The sequence below is a fragment of the Aptenodytes patagonicus genome, chromosome 6 (assembly GCF_965638725.1).
Source record: "Aptenodytes patagonicus chromosome 6, bAptPat1.pri.cur, whole genome shotgun sequence".
Lineage (NCBI taxonomy): Eukaryota > Metazoa > Chordata > Aves > Sphenisciformes > Spheniscidae > Aptenodytes > Aptenodytes patagonicus.
The window spans coordinates 10405613-10427268 of record NC_134954.1 but is presented as its reverse complement, the minus strand read 5'-3'; the positions used below and the strand labels follow the sequence as shown (position 1 = coordinate 10427268).

The window sequence follows — 21656 nt, the reverse complement described above, 5'->3', positions numbered from 1 at the left end:
GTCACGTGGAGCTGAGCGCGTTTTACTCCAACCCTCCCCACAAGCCTCTGCTACCTACAATGAATCTTAGGCTTGGGAACAGAGTCCTCCGTCTGGAGTCATAGTCCCAGACAGCTGAATGCTTTGGGAAGCTGACACGTGCCTTGGCTTGGGAGACTGCCAGCTCTTTGATGCAGCAGCACTCACAGAGGCTGACTGCAAAGCACGTGGAGGAGGGAAGGGGTGGAGGAGCCCTTAATTTGGCTGCCAACTTCCAAAGTGCTCACTCGCTCGGGAGGTTATGTGACAGCTGTGATTGAAGCAAGCGTGGGAGGATGCAACTGCAGGAAAGGGAAGCTCTCGGGCTGGGCTGGGTTTTTCAAAATGAAAGCCAGAGCGGCATTTGCTGCAATGAGAACCCCGCTGTGGGTCAGGCACCTCTATTAAGGCAAGGCTTTCCACAAGGAGAGCCACAGGAATGGCCTAGTTTAATGCATGCAGAAGACAACTATTGAGCCATTCAGCAGACGCCATGCACGCTACATCAGAAAAGATGCCTGGATTCAAAGGAACCCAGTGATCAGTGCCAACACCCAGCCAGGCAGCAAAGAAATACCAGGAGGAGCTGGAAACCCAGCTGTGAAAGCTAGCGCTTGCCAAGGACTCTCCTCCCAGCCAAGGCAGGAGAGGAGGGGACAGAAGAGAAGCTGGTGACCGACCCCATGCCTGAAGCAGGCCCTGTTCCTTAGCAAAACTCAATGAGGGCTTAGGGCACCAATCCCACTAATGCCTAAGAGAAACAAGAAAAGGCTGCCAGCTGCAGAAAAACTGTTGAAAACAAGCATAGGACAAGAGGCTCCAGGCCGTTCTCTGCTCTTCCAACATCTCTATCTCCCGTGCAAAGGCTGTAGATACTCTGGGAATGCTGAGTCGAATTTCTCTCATCGTGCTTTGCTTCAGTGGTACAACAGATGATTTCAGCCTGCCTTCCTGAACTGGCCGTTCACTCACACATACATGCACATTCGTCTGTCCCTGTGCCTTAGCTGGGAAGCTGTTAAAACAGCTGCTAGTGCATGGACTTAGCTATGGCCTCCACCACTTGTGAGTGGTACCTGTCAGGAAAGCATCGGTTCATTCCTTCTCTCCACGTGTCCAGCCCTGACCCCACAGACAACATGGGGGTAGCGAGAAGGGACACGGAGCTGTGCAGCCGAGGCCAGCCCCAGGCTGTTGTGTCCCTGAGGTGGTCACTGACAGGTCCGAGATGGGGTCAGAAAGGCATACCTAGTTTGGGGATAGAAAAGTAGTGCTGTTTCCCAGCCAGAGAAAAAAAGAGGTCTCCTTGTTTCCAAAATCACGCTAGTACCTGTTAAGTACTAGGCTCATCACACCACATCTCTCCGTTATCAGGGGCCAGCTCATAAAAAGCAAAATGCCCTGGCACAAGGCTGTGGCACATTTCAGCAGTGTACAGCCAGCAGCAGGAGGGCAAAACTTCAACTCCATGACTTTCACTCAGGCTGTGATGAAGACGTATGGCATGAGGGCATCTCATCTAACTTTGGACACCTATGGTAGAGGTTTCTCTACCCCCAGTGACTAACTAGGATGTCTTTACAAATGAGAAAAAAACAGATTTAAGTCATCTTAGGGCAGACATATAAAGTACATCCACAGCTGTGCTGGTAGGACCCATTTCTCTCCTGTTACTATAAACAGTCTCAAAGTCTAAAATCAGGTGAGATAAATCCTGTCTCTACTGACTCTACACGGGACTGGAAACCCACTGAATGAGTTGGGAAAATCATCACAGAGATCCCCACATTACGGTCACTGCTGGCTTGGATTCCTTTTGAACTGCTGGCCGCTCGAGGGCTGCTTTCCTTTTCCATAACTTCTCATGTTGCTCGGCTTTTAAATTCATCCTTTAGCAACCCAAAGCTGAGAAACCCCTTTGGGATGATGTGCAAAGTTTATTATATGGGAAGGAAAGCAGATGAAATGCTAACAGTGCAGCCCAGCACCTTCCTGAAATGTTACAAACATTGTCCTTGCTTTCTGGTCTTGCAGCCCAAAACCCCCATCCAGGAAGCCCCAAATCTGCAGCTGCAAACTCCCCCTCCCCATACCCCACTGATGGAGGGAGCGAGCAGACTGCATACCTTCAATGGGTTTGGGTACAAAATGTGATGAGGGTTTGGTTTTTTTCACTCGGTTTCCCTTCATAATTTGACCTTCTTTATTGAGTCCCAGGAACCACGCTCGGCCGGATTCTTGCTGCCGGTACAGCGTGGAAGAATAAATAACGTAGTAGTTTTCAAAGACAGATTCCTTAAATTTGCACTCTGGTGTGAAAACATCCTGCAGTGAGAGAGAGAGAAGAAAAAACAATGGAAGGAATTAATCACTGATCTCCTAAATTAGGCATCGCTGAGTGATACACGATGGTCACGCACTGCAGTGAGTTTAACAATAGAAAACAACAGGCGTCAGCAATACCAGCTCCCAGCAATAACACACATCTAGAAAACTCCCCACTGAAAGGGACGTCTCTCCTTCCCTGGCAGAGCTGTGGTTTGCAAAACAGCCTACAGTGAATGGGCTTGAAAAATATGCAGGAAAAGTCAGGAATTTGTCAGGATTTAGGCTGAAATATTAAGCAAAAAGAAAAAAAGAGAGCTGAGAAGCAAAGAGACAGCCTTGCTGCTCATCTGCTGTTCCCAAAGCCTTCCCCTGGCTTTGCTCTTACCTTCCCTGTGATGGGCAAGAAATGTGCAATGGTCGTTGTCTAAAACATTGAGGTTTCTTCAAATTCTTATGGGCAAAAGGCAGTTTATCAGGGGCATTTAAGTGGATTTGGAGAAATGGGAGTACAAAAGCAAGTAAACAATTTATTTATTTTCAAAAGCGACGGGAGGAAATGCTGGCACAAAGCCTGGAAATCTTTCAATAAAGAGAAAGAGGTAATTTTAAAGATTTCTGACACAAGTATTTCTTCAGATACTGAGAACTAGTCCCATACCTGCCCAGGAACAGAGGACGCATGGGTCTGTCGAGACATCCCCTGAGCCTGTGCCGGCTGTGGGGGTGGCTGTGCCTTTGCCACTTGTGCTGGCTTTGCATAAAGTCTCAAGGAGGAAACTACACTCAGCTATGGACCAAAACCTACGTCCCAGTAACTTTTCAAGACTTTTAACAACAGGGAAATAGTAAACCTCTTTTAAAAGAGCTGGCTGGCCAGGGGACTCTGTGGCAGTGGGCTCCTAAACCTTCACTGAGGCAGATGTGGTTGTTGGTGGATTGGTTTTTTTCCCAGACTTTGATTTTGAGCAGAAAATTCATCCTGGGCAAACAAATTCTCCCACCGGGTTCCTTAAAACTATGACATTCTTGCAAAAAGAGCTCAAGCCACAATGAATATGCATTTTCTGAAGAAAAACTGTTTTAACAAAAAAATTTCCCTTTTTCTAGGACCCAGACGAGGTATCTCGGAGCCCCGTGAGTGAAGGCAGGTGCTGCTACAGGAGAGCGATGCTCTCTCCCAAGCCCTTGCCACTCAGAAGTCTTCAGGAGTTTCTCCAACCTTGCTAATGGAAAACCCATGACCAACACTTAAGCAAAGCATCTGGAGTAATGCCAGACATTTACTGCAGACCTCATTTAAGAGTCAGTATTTTGAACATTCAGCAACACTGAGGTATGTATTCCCAAGCACTTTGGGGGTTATATAAAGTGTTGCTGGTCTGACAATAAATCCAGCGTGCAACAGACCTACGGAGCCAGGCAGGCTTGAAGCCACAGAAGATAAAGCGCAGCAGAAAGTGCGGAGCTGTGCTGCACACACGAAGTTTGCATCAATCATTAGCGCCACACAGATAAAAACACCATCAGCCCAACGGGTCATTTTGCCCTATCTGAAGGAGTCTTCCTTGCTGGAGAAATAAATATTTTAGGAAGAGAGTGAAACAAGTTAAGAGAGATCTAGAAGACTTAGAGCACTATAAAAGAGTGTTTGAAGTAGCTTCCCAAAAGATCAGTGTTTAAGCGCTTCTTAAATCTGCCCTTTATCTCCAGGCTTTGTCTTGCCTCGGAAGACGCAGCTCACCAGGGCGCCGGGCAGTTTGCAGCGCCTGCCTGCGACCGGCTGGCCCGGGGGGCTCTCCTTGGCATCGGGCCCAGCCAGCAGCAGACCCCGCGATGGAGAGCATCTCTAAAACCACGCCGGACAACTCAATCCCCTTTCCCATGCCTTGGTTACTCCATCAATAACAACTTACCGAAAAAATTCCCCTTAGGAGGACTGAAAACTTGGTAGGCTGTGAGGGGTAGCTACCAACTTGACCCAAACATGGAATTTATTGTGCATGACGTGGATTTTCAACATCTGTTTTAATTTCAGCGTGGAACAAAGACTATTTTTTATTTTCAATGAAGCAGAAATATAAAAGGTAATGCATTTTGAAAATGTTGTTTCAGAAAGAAAAAAAAATCAGATTTTTTTAAAAACTTATTTAAATTCAAGTTTTCAGGTAAATATCTATTTTTAAATTACTGCAGTATAATATTTGATGACATACAGCAGTAGTTCATAAAAGCAGATGCCATATCGTATATCCACTTGTACCGATAAAGCAACAAAATTATGTTATATTAAAGCAGATGTATTTAAAGACATCAACTTAACAAAGATTTAAGAAAAATAAAGAAAAAATAGTGATTTCCTTTAAATGTTTAAGCTCCCCCACAAGCAAACAAAACTGTCCCATTGTTTTTGTGAGTTGGCTGGTTGATTCCTCATCCCCCACAATTCAGCTGAAATAGCACTTCAGGACACTAACCATGGCAACACCACCAAGAAACATCCCAACTCTGTCCATTCGGCAGTTTAGAAAACCCACAGATTTGACAGCTAAGTTCTAGTTAAATAATGCCATTTTTATTCATTCTTCTTCTTCTTATGTATATCACCTCATCAGCAACAGCTAGTGTCCCACTGTGCCACGTAGGGATGAACGCACACCAGGATGCAATTCACCCTACCACCAAATTGACACGCCGCAGGGTCTTCACAGGTTTGAGCACCAGAAATCTTTGGTGCGGGCACTACCACGTGCAGAGGTGACACAGAGAGCAAGCAGGTGGAGAACAAAAAACCAGTTGACCAGAAAGGAGATGGGACAGACAAGCAGGACACAGGCCACTCTCCCAAGCACTGCCTAGGGATATTTGGAGTGTCCTCTAAATCTATTTAACATGCAAACCATTATGTTTGTCTTCACTGACATCTTCTTGGTAGCCGACGTCAAGCCTTCAGCTACATCGTGTCACTTAGTTTCTGCACGTGCCTCTTGCAGATGGCTTTGGTGCTACCAGTAACAAAAGGCTACTGGGATATTAATGGCAGAACCTCTCTACAAGATCTACTGTCAAAATTAATTGCGGCAATTATGTCGAATCAGATGGGAACTGCTGTTTCAGTTGTCTTGGGCTGAGAAGAGCTGGGAAGAAAGAGAAAAGTGCAGGTGAGCTTAACAGGCTTCACACTAATAAAGCAGTTCTTAGCAGCCACTGCTGCACAGACTGAAATCAGAGATAACTGAAGGTATTTTTGGAAAATCACTGAGCTATTGGCCAGACCTCTGGGGCATGCAAGCTTTTTTGGTTTTTTGTTTTGTTTTATAGGATGAATGCGCAGTGTTGATGAAATGCGCTAGATGGGCAGACCTGCAGTCCAATACTTTCTCTTCATCCCCCAGATACAGAGTGGGTAAAAACAGCAAAGGGAGCCTCAGGCTGTGTCCCCCACATGCTTCTTACGGGAGGTAAGGACATCCTCCTCCAGAGGTAATGGTATGGTAAGCCCTGGGGTCAAGAGCAGCCACTTCACTCTCTCACTTTGTGCAGGGACCTTTTGAAACAGGCTTATAATGAACCCCACTCAATTATTTTCCCAACTCTCTCCTTGACGGAAATAGCATGACCAGGTACAAGACAGTGAGAGGACAGATGGCTTCATCTTTTAATCACCGGTCTTTTTTCAGTCTTTAAACAAAGAAATAAATCGTGACTCTATTTTCTGTACAAACTCCATAGAGCTCTCGGTCCCCTGTCAGCACCATCGTGAACTCAGCTCACTCAGAAAACCCACCAGTTCTCCTCATTAAAAAGCATGCTTGTGAATTGGAGAAAAAAAAGGAAATTTGTCTGTTTCTATCTTCATGTGAAATACGTGTCTTTGACTAAATTATTTTTGCAGACAAAGTAAATAAATACATTTATTTGTTTACTATTTGGAGATTTAGAGCCTGAGGTATTTTGTTAAATGTCTATAGATATTACTGAAAGCGGTTTGAAAAAGCAGATTTTTTTTTTAATTGTTAAACTAAAAACCTGCATGAAATATTTGTAAAAGAAATGTTAGTAATTTACATGCAAAATGATTGTCTGCCTGCAACTGTAGCTCAATCCAATCCTTTGAACAAAAAGCAATTCCAGTAAGAAGAGTAATTCGATTTGCTTTGAAAAACATAGGTCTGATTTGTGCTAACTCTAGTTTTATTGGAAATTGCACAGTCTAGAAAAAAATAAAATGGTAGCTATCACACAGAAAATTAGGGAGACCCCATTAAATGACACTTGGAATCAAAGAAGGGAGCTAAATGGATGCAACCACCATTTTCGGGGGATCAGTGTGGCAGACCTGCTCAGGGAGGGTATAAGGTACCATGGATTGCCCCAAAAGCTATTTCTGGTTTAGAAAAACAAGACGTTTCATTTATCCTTGATCCCAGTACTGTCTCCTGCCATCTGTAGATGGAAATGTGGATGGGACTTCCAGGCACAAGCCAATCTCTGTATGACCTGGGCCAGTCTGGTCCTTCAGGGAGGTGTTGGGAATGTCTGGCCCCATCTCCTCCCGGCCCCCGCAGCACAGGCTGGGGGTGATTTGTGAGAGGACATATTTCTTTTTCTAATCTACCTCAGCTTTCATCTGCCCTGGTTAGGTAAATATAACCCAGCCTCTTGGCCTTGAACATAGTAAGTTTGATTGGACTCTCCTTTGCACTTCTGTAAAGCTGGAGAAGCTCCACAGATGTCGGTGGAGAAGCATCACTGTCAAACCTGTGGACGTGAGGCTGCAGGGCACTCAGGGAACGCACTGCCACCCTCGGCTGTCTCAGCTCCTTCAAAAAATGCCGATCCAATGGAGTCACAGCCCCGGTGCGGGCATAGCGCTGCCAGGGCAGTGGACAGCCCTGGTGCTGCTCCGAGCAAAAGAGAGCAGTGCCAGCCCCTGCCCGTACCAGGCTGGGAGCATCACTGCCACTGGAGCATCACCAGCTGGGAGGTGCAAAGAAAGGGTCCCACCGTAAGCAACAGCATGGTGCTCCTGGGTACTGATCACAAGAGCGAGCAATTTGCTCCCTTGTTTGTTTAGACCAAGCTCTGACTGGCAGAGAAGCCCCTGATGTCCCCAGACCATGGCAGAAATGGTGACAGGTTTCCATGTGCAATGCTCAGGAACAGCCAGGAAGCCAGCAGAAGACTATCACTAGCTGTTGTATTCAAACCCAGCTGCTCACTCAGTGTCCCCCCGGACTGGGCCACTTCTTTGTATTGTTTGCCGTTTCCCTACAAACAGTCTCAAAATTGCCAAATAAATAAAGATCTCTTTTTTTTTTCCCCTCAAGATCTCCTTTTATTAAAACCCAAAGGAGAATAGCAAATATACGCATCCACATACAAATCTAATGACTTAATAAATTTAGTCACTGAAACTAGCAGCAATAAAAGAAAAAGCCCATTCTGCAAGTAGTTTGTGCCACGGTTTAGGAAAGGGATGTTAATTATGAGTGTTGAAATATCTAACTAACACACTCGCAGAGTAACAGTTTTCCTTTGTTTACAGCACTTACGGGTTTCTCTTTTATGTTCTGCACAATTACTGAGCCAGATCTTCAGATGGGATAAAAGCGCTAAACTGCACCAAATTCTATGGCACGGCAAGGCTTTCCTCCCAGAGAATCTGGCTCAAGGTACTTACTGATGTTAGTGTTAATACTTAGAGCTCATTTAAAACATATTAAGTAGGAATCATAAATATCATCACAGCTATCAGCAGTGGCATTTCATTGTGGTTGTGGAGGCAGACCATGGAACGACTGGATCGTGTTCACTATGTCTGCATAAGCGCTGCTCCAGCCCAGGGGAACGGATGGCACTGCAGAAGAGCATCTGCTTTATGGCACTCTTTACCCTATAAAGCCCATTCTACATTCCCCACTGACCTCAGCCAGATTCTCAAAGACTTCTGGGCTCCCAGATGAAATGCAAATGCCCAACTCCCATTCAAACCTGTGGAAGTTCAGAGACTAAACATGTCTTTGAATATCTAAGAATTTGTCACCACAAACCTCACACCATAGCACTTGATCCCGGCATAGTCTTATTCCCAGGACAGGTCTTGAACCACGTAGGTCCTGTTCACAGGATAAGCCCTACGCAGACCACAGCAGCACTCCCACAGGCAATGATGCCTTGGGTGCAGCCTGATCGAGTTCAGCGTCCTCCTGCCTCAGTGTAGCTTCTTCCATGACCTAGGGTTGCATCTGTCTGGAAATGCTTTAAAATAATTGTAGCTGAGCTCTCTCTTGGCATATGATCAAGAACCGCAAATGTGCATCCAAACTTTACATCTCATCACATCTTTGTCCAGATGGCAGGTGATATTCTACTGTTCACACTCCACTTTTCCTCCCCCTTCTAGCTCCATAAGAAATTGGTGACAAGTCTTCTTGGTGGCCTTTTAGAAGTAGGAGAGAGCAGATATGTTTTAAAATAACAAGCTGCTATATGGGAGTGTACAGCCCTGCTGCAGAGCAGAGATTCACTTGATGAGACAATATGGTATCTGCAAGTATTCTGACTCCGCCTGGACCATCTGTGGGTGGGAGGGAGCACATTTTCAAGTAATTCACCATCCATGCAGGTTTGTTCCCCAGCTCTGGGAGCTGAGAAGCAGCATTAGCAAGCAATCTAACTTACTGCCTCTGAAAAATATAACTAGAGGGCTATCTGCCCTCACTTTTGTGGGAACTCTCTGTGCTCAAGGTACATATTTGCTCAGTTGGCTTCATTTTAAAACATCCAAGCACGAGGTGGAGTGCAGGTCTGCTAAGTCTTGTGAGCTGACCCAATATTCCTGGACAGGCAAAAAAATCAAGTGCTGGACAAGCCTCTGTAATTAAGCTGCAGATCTTTATATGTGGACACAAGCTGTCCTAAAGCACCTTTCCGTGTTCAAGGACTGATTAAATTATCCATGTGACCACAGAGGAAGTTTGTGAATGCTGGAGACAAAGGTGTGATTGCAGCGTGGATGTGCCCAAGGTAACCCTGCAGCAGCAAGGACATCTGCCCGGGCACACAGCAGAGTATTGACAAAACCCATGGCAGGTTCCGCAAGACAGACTGAGCTCCATTCTGCCCTGGCTAACTGGTTACCTAGATCAAAACAATCTCATATAGATCCACACGAGCTACAGTCTCACGCTTGGCTACAAAGCAGATGAATCCAGTGAGTTTTGGGGATCCAAATTCAGACCAGTCCATCCCACCATACCTCAGCATTGTGTTCTGCTTTCAGCTCTTGGCCTGTCCACCGCGCAGGCACATTTTTACCAAGTACTTCATAAAGATAAAAATGCCCAAATTCACTGCATTGGCCTTTGGCAATCTGCTCATGCAATCCTGATAGGCACACAGCTTTCAACTTAATGAGTGCTGACAAGAACATAACTCGGGATGACTCTTCAAGCCGGGCTGCGCACTTCCATACCTCCCTGGAGAGCCTGGGTAGGCTGGATAAGAGAACAGGCTCCGGGAGTAAGATTTGGGTACCAACGACTGCGCAGCTCCGTGTGCAGTGTTATCTGGGGAAGGCTGCACATCGAGCAACTCACCCATGGGGCACAAAGAGCAAGTGACGTATTTTGTCTTTTGCTTCAGTTTTTCTTAATGATGGACCCCAACTTTGGATTCATGGTTGGATGGAATAAATTTTCATCCCTTCTTTTTAAAATAATCGATTTTATTTTAATTGATTGATTTGTTCTTTAATTTTGGATCTTATTTCAAGCTGGAATTCTAAAGCCTTTTAAAATTTGGAGCTGTTAAGAACTGGAGTAGTGATGGCAGCATAGCTCATTCACATGGCACTTGGCCCATCCAGTTCAGCATCACTCTTCTAGGAAAGCAACTGCTTCCTACGAAGGGGATTTTCTGACAGCATCGTCTCTGGTATTGCATTCCTGGCAGCCTGGGGATCTGGTGAAACCCCAGGATAATTTCTAACCTGGGAATCCCAACTCATCCATTGTCTTCTCTGCATTCTGTTTTTCTGACAGTGTCTGAAATTGGTAACGATGTTATCAACTCTGCTTACTCCAAAACATCCAGAAATACTTCTTTGCATTCAGAGATAATGATCATGAGACAAGATGGGACAAGATGAAGATATGTTAGTTGCACACAAGAAAAACAGATTTCCTAAATTAGCATTGTACTGCCTCATCTGCTAAAGCCTGAAATAACAATGAAGAAAAATAATAATGTGAGAACCCTAGAAACACAGCCAGATGGGATGCTTTGAACCTGTGATCTCTCTATGGGGCCAGAGAGAGTTTCCTGGCACCAATTTGAGCCTGAGCACAGGGCACAATAAACTGATTTGTGGCCTTTGGTTACTTTTGTGATATTGCTATTTTTATTACGGTTGATAATAATAACAACAATGTATAAAATAAAATAATGATTATGCATTTATAAACATGACACTATTTTCTTCTGATAGCCAAAAGAAACCTCCTAGTGGAAAATTAGCAGTGAATATTAGATTTATCATGCTATTATTTATATTAAAATTATCCTCAAAAGCTCAAACCAGAGTACGAATGCTTTGGGCATTTAATAAAAATGACCTCACCATCACAGGAGTACAGGGAAGACCTCTTACTTTCTACATTTTTGTGCTGAGAACCTGAGCACCGAAAGACCAACCGGCTTGCTGGGTGTTCTGTAAAACAAGAGGTGTCAGAGCTAGTAGAGAAACTTATTTCCCTCGGGTTCCAGTTCAGTTTCTTAGGCAAAAGCCCTCTCTTTCTGATATAAATGAAATAATGCAGTTATAACAATGTCAGGGAGAAGGGGACTGCAAGCGAGTCCCAGTCCTTGTAAGGCAGAGTCTCCGGTGGACGGTATTTTTGCACATGAACAAAACCGTGCTTGTTCTTACCCGACAGTACAGCCCTGCACAGAGTGCAGGTCCGAAGAAAGAAAATGGCCTTAGCCCAATTTTCTGTGTAGTTCATTTTTTGAAGTAACACGTCATGTGGGCAGAAGATAAGAGGACTTGCCAAGGAGCTCACCAGGCCTATTACAAGCATAAGCTGCTGATGTACTGAGATAGCCTCTCCGCTTTGACTCTTAAATTCAAACCGCGAGATTCGGTGGAAACACCATCTCCGACACTCTCCCTATCTTTCCTACTGCTGGAAAGATCTCTCCTGCATTAAACCAATTTCAGAGCTGTCATGACCAGGGCTGGAAATTCAATTTCTTTGCTGCTAAAACTTCCATCCTGAAAATGAGTGGTGCTAGATTATTAATATTTTGACAGCTTACTGACAGGTTGGCTACAGCTGGCCAATTAACAGCAAGCCCTGTGGTCTAAAGCATCAACTGAGGCTGAGGTGAGCTGGTGTTGGACAGGCAGGATCTTACAACCAAGACGAAATTTATGAAGTGTGACAATTTATGTGGCTTTTCCCTCCCCCTTGTACCAGCTGCTGCGGCGCCTACACAGAGAAAAGGAAAGGTTTATGGCATATTCTTGGGTGGAAGCCAGCTCTGCTGCCCACTGGGAGAGCCAAAGGGAACCCACCAAGATCTGTGCCTCAAAGACTGGGTCCCAGCAATGTTTCTGCTGACAAAGCCAGCAAAAAAGGTCAATGGTGCTTCCTTGAAATCTGCCAGGGTGACCCTGAGATGTCTGCCCCATCTCTGCTGGGGGCTGCTTTACCGCAGCCAAGCAAACCACATGCCCAACACTTCAAACCCCTCTGCTCATCATCCCAACTGCCAGTGAAGGTGAGTACATGCTATAAAGGAAGACTGTGAAGAGGGATTACAGGCACGTTTCTGTTGGTCATGAGCATCATTTACTGCCAGTGGAGAGAGCTTGTTGGTGAACACCTGTCACTTAACTGAGGCATTGGATTCTAATTCCTGAGAGCGGGCTCTTCTGCTGGTCCTGACTCCTCCAGGCTCCGTGCCCTTGAGCCAGACACTTTGGGCCAGCATTCCATCTAATATTCTTTAAATTGCTCATTGTGTACGAAGAGCCTGTCTTTGCTTGTATACAGTAGAAGGATATTCAGCCTGAGGAATGAATGAGCCTCCAGCTCCTCAGAGCTTTTTTGGGAGAGAAAGAGAGGAGAAAGAAAGTGTTTGGCATGAAGTGCAGACAGCCCTTTGTTCATTTATTTTCTGGGAATTCAGAAAATCAGTCAACTCTGCTGTGATAGAAGTCCCATCCACATATTGACCACAGTATCTCTGCATAGCCTGAAAGAGCTGACATATCTCACAGTCCAAAACAACTTCACAGGGAAGACTGGGCTTACTTATACCTTGAATGGATTTTCACAATACTGCTGACAACCTGACTTGTTCTTTTTCTGTTAGTTTCCTTTTGATGTGAAATAACGCGTGGACAATGCACAAACGTTTTGAATGGACCCGAACTATGGCACAGCTTAGATCTGACTGTTCCAGCATATGCGGCCAAGTGACCCAGCGTAGCTGACGCTTTGCTTCCCAGGAATCAGACAGATGGAAGTTTATAATCAGGGATTTTGGAGTAGTGGCTATAGTGAAATTTTTCACTCTGTTGCACACTTTGCTAGAGAACTCAGATTAGCTTTGGCATCTGATCCTGTTCAGAAGCCAACTAATGACTGCAACTTCCAATCTAAGATAATATAATCACTCTAGAGAGAGTAATATAATACACTAACTCTATTTGGCACAATGCACAGTAAAGCAGGAGACCATTTTATTGTGTCACTAGTATACAGAAGACTGTGCAACTGTCTTTAAATTATATGACCCAAAATACATCAAAAAAGCAATCCAGAGTTAAAAATTGCTGTTTCCTATTTGTAGCTACTTATTGCAGCATGCAGTCTCAGTGAGATCCAGGGTTTACAATCAGATCTGTAGACATTTGATTTTGTTTTACAGAGGCTGTGTCTACAATGCAGGACCGAATGCGTAGAGTGAAACTGTTGGTGGCAGGGGCTGGACGCTCGCACTGTACACATTTCAGGATGGGTTCAGCCTGGTCTCGCTGCCACCTGGTCCCATGGTCTGAACACCTGGCACTTTAGGGGCACTCCCAGAGGGCACCCTTCAGTTTAGCTTCATCCAAAAGGAGTCTAGTTTGCACAGCCTAAGATGACTCTGTGGTACAAACTGAAGAGCTGTGTGTGAGGGTGACTGGAGGGATTGCTCCAAAAGTGCAGTCCCGGTCTGAACTAAAAACTAATCCCAGAGATGGCTGGGATAGTTGGCTTACTGCAATGGAGTATAATAAAGTAGGCATGTGATAGATGTGAAATGTCAGCAACCTACTGCACATTGGTGATCCTTAAAAGGAGCCGAGGGCCCTGTGTGCACTCTGATCTAAACACACACTGGAAAATAGGGATGTGAGCAGCATGCTGCAACCTGGGTAGTGGCTGCACACAAGGTCGTCTTCTCCTGCCGTGCGGAGTTTGCACATCAGATTGTTCCTTTATAATCTGAAATGCCCCACAGCTGCACTGGATATAGGAACAAGAAGCCTTCCAAAAAGCACTCACCACCAACATCCACAAAGAGAAACAGCTACATTAGCAATAATAACAAAAAAGGTCAGTTGTTAAGCCTGCCTATTTGAATCTCAGTACCTTGCTTGCAGAAAGCCTGGAGTTTACTATGTGTCACAGCTGAATCCTTCAGAGGTTAGAAAATATTTTTCTTAGCATGATAAATTTTAAAGAAATCTTGTTCATCTGTTCTAGCATGATGAGAGGGGGAAGAAAACCTCAGGGCTGTCCTGACTATACCACTGAAGAGGGAATGTGTCATTACTGCTTTCTTTTGTGCTATTCTAGAACAGGGGGAGAAAAAAAAACCGAACCAAAAAACCACCACAAAAGAGAAACCATTTGCTGATGGGCGTAACAGTCCTTTCTTACTATCCACAATATTCCATAGTTTTCATATGTTTTCATCAATGCTAAGTCCTGAATCATTAGTGCAGCAACAGGAGCAGAATTGGATCCTCTAAGAATCACTAAAGCTGGACTACACATTCTGTTCAAGGAATAAACACTGATTCATGAATGTTTCAATTAAAATGGGTATGATCACTTTCATAAGGGAAACGAAGGAGAAGATTAGAAGTCCTGTGGGAACAAAACTTCTGGTGCTAGGAGAAGAAGACACAAAGATAACCTGTCCCAAAGCGTCTGATTTAACTCAACCAAAGGCAGGGACTTCATGCGAGCAGAATGATTTAGCAAAACTCCGTTATCTGATGATGTATTCATACTAATGGACCTGAACAGTGACTTCTGCCCCTATAGTCTATAGTGTTGGGGTCAGCAACAGGCACACAGTGTCCATCCCTGTCCAAATCTGTCACACAGGGCAACAAATAGTGCAGCCATGAACGACTGTCAGCATATTTTACAACACAAAACCATTTGGAAGGTGAAAACCTGTGAAGCAGAAATTCAATCAGGCAAGTGGCAGAATGCTTATAAAATCATTGGACTTTACTTACTAGTTTTACGCTACTGCATCTCTACTGACCTAACCAAAGCATATTAGCAAACTGCTAATACACGCAGAAATACACACAACAAGCCTGTGCACTTAGAGGAACACACAGAAAGTAAGAGCACCATGGGTATCATTTTACTTATAAGAGGACAGTAAAAAAATATGAGGCATGTGAGGCACAAAAGAAAAATAATGAGAGCTGTGAAATTTTGCTTTTTAAGCTGGTCATAAAAAAAATAAGCTTTCAACTGACAAGGATGCTTTAAAAAGTCCGCTTTCTAAATTTAACTTTGATATTGAAAAGTCTTGGGTTTTGTTCTTTTGTTTTTTTCGTTAGTGTAAATTTGATAAAAAACGAGGCGTGATAATCCTGGCGCTACACATTTTCAAAAGCCATTTTTTAGCTCTAGCCTCTTCAGAGGGTGCAGATAACATTTGCATGGATACAAAGCCCTTGCAGAAAGAATGTTCCTTAAGGGCAGAGCTGGCTGTAGGGTTTAATACAGTAGGAACTGAGATTCAAGATCAGCAGCATTCACATTAATAGCCATTAAATTATTTATTCATATCAGGCTCTGGAAGCCTGTAGAAAGACTAGGTTGTTCTGAAGGGCTCAACTCTCATAAACTTTGTTGCGTGACTTACTTTCAGTTACCGTTCTGAGGGATGTACATTCATTTTTACAAGTCTTGACGTACACTAAAGCCTTTTGTTCCTTCTTTCGCCAATTTTGTGAATGGGGGAAAAAAAGTCTGTGCACCCAGTAACGTCCACACCCAGGAAGCAGCTGCCGTGGTGCCGCACAGCCCATGCTCCAACGCAGCGGGACAGAGAGTGTGCAGCATGGAAGAGGTTCCCTGAATTATTTGATCCAGTCCTTGCTATGGCACAACACTAGTTCTCAACAAAGCTCCATTTATAATCCTCTGATTTCTTTCCCCCACAACTCATACTACAAAGCTCTTTCGGAAGCCAACTGCTCCAAGAGCTACAAATCTTCTGCTTTCCAGCCAAAATCTAGCCCAAAGTCCCCAGTGACACAGGCATCAGGTTCAGGGGTCTCGAGGGACTCCCGTGGAAAGGCTCTGCAAGGAAGGCAAGTGGGCTTTTCAAACAAACCGACTGCCTGCACCCCACCAGCCAGCCTAGCATGGTGCTGCTGCTGGCCACCTCACGACCATGGGAAAAGCCATGCATCACATCTTGCCTCTGAAGCCAGAGGAACAAGCAGCAGGGCCACAAAAACTAACCTGACCTGCAAAAGACACCAATAAGGTGGTATTCTGCACTAAAAAGTTCTCAGCCTTTTTTTCCCCCCACTTGTGTCCTGAGCCCAACCGCTGACCTTGATCCATTTAATTGCCTCCATAACCAAATTACATTGTAGCAGAATGTAATTATGCAATCAAGTAATGAGCTATGGTTTTGTTCTTGGTCTTGTATGCAAAGCCACCTTTGAAGAGGGCGATAAAAGAAGTGATTATTGGAAAAGGACAGTGCAGCCCCATGTACCAATTACTGGCCATGATGCAGAGGACAACGTCTGCTGGCAACACTGATCCATCAGCTGCTTTTCGCAGGCAGCTGGCAACCTTCTCCGTGCCGCAGCCTCGCAGCCAGTGCTGTGCGGGTTTCATCCCGACGCCAGACATAAGCTCACGACAGGCATGCTGTGTGACAGAGTGGCGTTCCTGAGGATACCAACTTCTCCAGCAAGCCATCTCTGCTTCAAACATGCTTATTAAAACTGACTTAAGAAGAGCTGTACTGAGCCAGACCAGCAGCCGGGCAGCGGACAGCAGCAGCGCTGAGGGAAAGGTGTAAAACCAGGCCAAACGTGTAGTGAAAGCTCCTCCTTGCCCCAGCAGCGGGGAGCTTGTGCCTGCTGGATCTGGCGATGGTGCCCCGGTGCTCAGGAAAAGTATCCGGCTTCCCATGGGAGTGCACAAGTGTGGCGGGCGTTGTGTGTTCAGAGCAGGGTGCAGGAGCTGACGTAGCTTCCCGAGGAGAGGAAAGAAGGGTTTAAGCCAGGAGAGGCTTCAGGAAAACGTGATAGGAGGGAGGTTTCCTGATGGGGCTCAGCTTGGGAGAGCAGCTCCAGGATTGCACTTCGCTGCCCAGCTCAGGGGAGGCTGTGCCCCTGTCAGGTCTCAGCCCGTGGAGAATTAGCCTGTGTTGCATTAGATTTTCGGGTGGGTGGAGGAAATGGCAAAAGAGAATGTGGTATTTTAGGGAGAGAAGAAATTGCCAAACGCAGTTTTGACCATTGTGATACTTGGCTGTGTTGTGCTAGACTCACACAGGCAGTTCAGAGGGACAGAAGCAGGATCAACCCCATAATACCACAAGTAAGGGTGAAGGTTTGTCCCTTTATTGCCTATCAGCAGAGCAACTGAGTATTCTCAGCTACCTCACTCGCACAAGGGTCCTGCAGGGGATGGAGAAAATCCCACCACGGTGAGGAGGTAAAGGACACAGAGAAACGAGGTCAGTTGCATAAGATCCTTGGAAAGGCTGTGTCAGAGTCAGAACCTGGATATTCTGAATCCCAGCCCAACGTTTTCAGTGTAAAAGCTTTTATCTGCCCCATTCAGGCCAGTATGAGAAGGCACTGGCACGCCAGACAGAGCAGGATTTGCTGCAGCCACAAAACGCTGCCCTTTACGTCCAGTCTGCAGGAAAGCTCCACTCTACACCACCTTCTGAGCCCAAGAGCCCCAGCACTGAGGAACAACATTGCTGTGGCTGGTCTCTTTTTTCTGACTCTAGCAGTAGTAGCATCAATGTTTGGGAAACATAAAGTCATTCAACAGCGATGCCAAGCACACACACATCAAAAAGCCCCGAAAGGTCCATGGAAATGAATTCCCTATCGTCAGGAGCAGCTTCACCCTTCGCAAAGATAAATAGCTTTTTATGTATGCAGTATATGTGCTAGCATGTACTCTACAGCTGACAATGTTCAGCCTCCAGTGTAACTTGTCAAAGCCTGATATGCCTTCCCTTAATCAACGTGGCAAGCTCCTGAACACCATGTGCTTCAAGCAGTGGGCTGTTGTCCCTGTAGGCAAAAGAACGAAGAGCACTGTCATTCTTGCTGCTGCACTTCGACACATGCAGCTCCCGTTAATCAAAAGGCAAAACAGAGCTGGATGCAGCTCACAGCTTCTCCAGCACGATCCCTCTAGCTGTGGCTCCTCAAAAGGCCCTGAGACAAGGTGCTGCCACATCCCTCAGCTCCGTGCGAAGACACAGGCAATGCAGGATGGCCCCAGTGCTTCAAGGGCCTCTTCTTGTCCCAGTTCTAATTGTGTCGTTTCTTGCTGTTCATTTTGAACAGAATAGGATGAGGATCACCCCAGCATGAATCATTCATAAAGCAAATTCCCGCTGTATTAGCTGCTCCACACCCCTATGCAACGCTGGGACAAAGGATGAATCTGCAGTCACTAGAATATTATAGAATCATAGAATCATAGAATCATTAAGGTTGGAAAAGACCTCTAAGATCATCGAGTCCAACCGTCAACCCAACACCACCATGCCCACTAAACCATGTCCCTAAGCGCCTCATCTACTCGTCTTTTAAATACTTCCAGGGATGGGGACTCCACCACTTCCCTGGGCAGCCTGGTCCAATGTTTAACCACTCTTTCAGTAAAGACATTTTCCCTCACATCCAATCTAAACCTCCCCTGGCGCAACTTGAGGCCATTTCCTCTCGTCCTATCACTTGTTACTTGGGAGAAGAGACCAACCCCCACGTCACTACAACCTCCTTTCAGGTAGTTGTAGAGAGCGATGAGGTCTCCCCTCAGCCTCCTTTTGTGGGGTTAGGAAAATTTGTGGCCAGATACTCAGGAGCGTTTATAAGGGGAATCGCTGAAACCAGACAACTTATGAAAATCTGATGACCACAGAGCAGCCAGGGATAGCTGAGGTGTGGCAGGCAATCCCACAGCTCCAGAAGCCACTTGAAAGCTAAAGGTGTGCACTGAGGGACAGGGCACGGGGAGATGTGTCGGCATTCACAGGCCATGCGGAACAACTGCACTGACTGCACTTTCAGGAGAAATGTGCTGGGAACAGCAGGGAAGCACAGTGATTTCATCTTCATCATAGCCAACAACAGCCCTTTCAGGGATGGCCCTGCAGGGTGTTTCTTCTTAAGGTTGTTTGGACTGGGAAAAGGATGTGCTCTCTCCCATGCTTTTCAGGATGCCAGTTTGCTCTAAAATCCCCAACTTGGCTCTTTTCAGTCTCACAATATGGGCAATGCCGCATCATACCAACTTCTTCCCCCTCCTTCCACTCATAACTTCCATTATCTTTTTTCCACTTCTGATTCCTCCTTCTCTATGCCCTGGCACTCCATTTCACCACAGCAAGCTTCTGTTCCTGAGCCACAGTTTTACACAAATGAAATCACCCAGAATTTCATCTGCTCTGCCGGGTCATTCAGACACAGGTCACGCTATGCCATACTCTAAAAACATTTAGACACAAATCCCTTCTGTTTCAACTTCAATTGACTGTAAGAAGCAACTTCTCTTCGGCCACTCCCATCATACAGAAATGCGAGACAGGCTTTTTAACTGTAACAAGAAAGGGACATACTGTTCTCCCATGGGAAACTTTGCTGACATGATGGAGCAAGAAAGTAACAGGACCAAGGTCACTGTCAACATCTCGTCCTAAGACAGAGAGCCTCAGCTCCAGCAGTCAGCAAGAAGTCTCCAAGTGCTGCACACGTGAAGTAAGTCTCATGCAACTGATTTCAGCACACCTATTACCCTCTCTCCTGCAATCCTGCATCACGGCGCGGGGCAGTGACAGACAGAAGCCCCTTGTCTGGCAGCCTAATCACATGGGACAACACTGGAGCTAGGAGCTGTGAACTGGTCCGGCCTGGGCTAAGAGGGCACCTCGTGCCCACCATGCGATGGCACAGGGGTTTCCCATCCCCCCCTTGCTCTCACACATGCAGTCCTTGGTACGTAAGCGGCCCTCATCACCTCCCCTTAGTTCTATTGGCAGGAATTTGGGAAAGAGCCTCTGAAGAAGCAGATATTCAGGCTCTGCACTTCTCGACCTACCCTGAGAGCCAGCAGGGATCCTCCTGGGGGACCTCCCGCAGCTCTGACCCACTCACAGGCGAGCAGGGCAGCCCCGCAGCTAGGCCATCCCTACTGCCTCGTGGGACGTGGGAGTGCTTGCCGCGCTGTGCTAAGGTTTATCCATTCCTGTCACTCCCCTGCGGGAAATACAGACATAGGCAGCAAACACACATCCAGTGTGTCCTAGTGCATCAGTACTGTACAGGTGCTGCATAAAAAGGCTGGATGAGTTCAACACATGCTGCATTTTAGATACACCAGGCTGACTCGTATATATTGTGCCACCTACACATGAGCAGGGGCTGCTTGCGTGGGATTTCTGGAGATTTGCTACTGTGGATGAAACCCCAGCAATGGCCAAACCTCTCTGCTTCTGCCTGGGGGAAATTCTGGTGTGGAAAAGGAGCGTCCTGTCCTGCTGTCACACATCTGCAGCCAGGAATCCTCAGGTCTACTCCCCAACTCCTCCACACTACACGCAACCCTCGCAACAGCTGGTAAGTGGTGCGGAGACGTGGCTCCTGCCCAAACACATGACAGTTTATTGCTGTTGCTGTCAACTCACTCTGTTGAAAATAATCCCAACGGCAACAGCAAGAATCTTTGGCCAAACAGGTTAATTTCCATGCAAAAGCTGTTTCCAAGGAAGGAAAGGGTTAGAGGCAGCGTGCAGTGATCGACAGTCAGGAGCAACCATACTCAAAGATTCAGACCCTGAGTGCATCGCTGGGACTGAATGGGGTTTGCACATAGCAGCCCCAGTGCAAGGAGGCTGTCAGTGTCCTTAGGAGAAAAGGAAAGAGCAGGAGAGCAGAGCTCACTTGCTATGGCCTGGCTTCTCTCCTCTGCAGCATGCACTGATGGCAATCCCAGAGCTGGGAGGGCACTGTGTGCAGCCCCATGCTCACATGGAAAAGATAAGCGGAAACTGAAACACAAATCAACCTCAAAAACATTGCCCCCCCCGCCCCCCCAAAAAAGATAATCCCATTGATTTGGCAGTGTGGACTTATATCCACTATCCCACAGCACCGGCACACATGGAGTAGCAAAAGCATTTTTTTCTCTTAGTAGGAAATTGTTTTCATATAATCACACACACCCCCCCCAGCTACTGGGTCCATCACATCTTTAGCATAAAAATACAACAACAGATACGCAAAACATGCCTGGACCACTGCGAGCAGACAGAGGCATCTCCTCTCTTCTGTTTATCCCTGTATTTAAGAGCAGGTCACTAGAGAGAATTTCAGTTACTCTTGCTTATCAGTTCCTACTTTATCCAAACAACAGTCTTCCCAGGGCGACCATGCTGAGACTAGACCTTGGCCTCAGCAAAGGCAACATAGCCACTGGTGAAAAAAAGCAAGAGAAAGCAAACTCCTAACCCAGCTCAGGGTCCAGCAGATGCATTCAGGTCCTTGCTTCCCATCTGTCCTCTCTTTATTAAAACTGATACAGCCATGTGCCACAAAGACAAAAAAAAAAAAAAGAAATCTTAAAAAATAATCTGGGCAGGGCCTGGTATGGATGGAAAAGGCGGCAGAAGAAGGAGTGTGGCTGGCAGAGTCACAGCCTCCATGTCCCGTCACACCAGGGTGGGTCTGTGACAAAGCAGGGGACCTGACAGCTCCAGGAGAAAGGCACATTTTTAATAGAGGCTCTCTG

The 21656-nt window shown here is 46.1% G+C and overlaps 1 protein-coding gene across 4 annotated transcripts in view; it reads right to left on the bottom strand.

The window, feature by feature from the left end:
- FGF12 (fibroblast growth factor 12) overlaps positions 1-21656 on the bottom strand; it is a 239253-nt gene that overhangs the window by 7259 nt on the left and 210338 nt on the right. For all 4 annotated transcript variants that reach the window (XM_076341084.1, XM_076341082.1, XM_076341080.1 and 1 more), the window contains one exon: positions 2145-2343. In XM_076341084.1, the coding sequence (XP_076197199.1) occupies positions 2145-2343 (199 nt within the window). The remainder of the gene's footprint in view (positions 1-2144; positions 2344-21656) is intronic.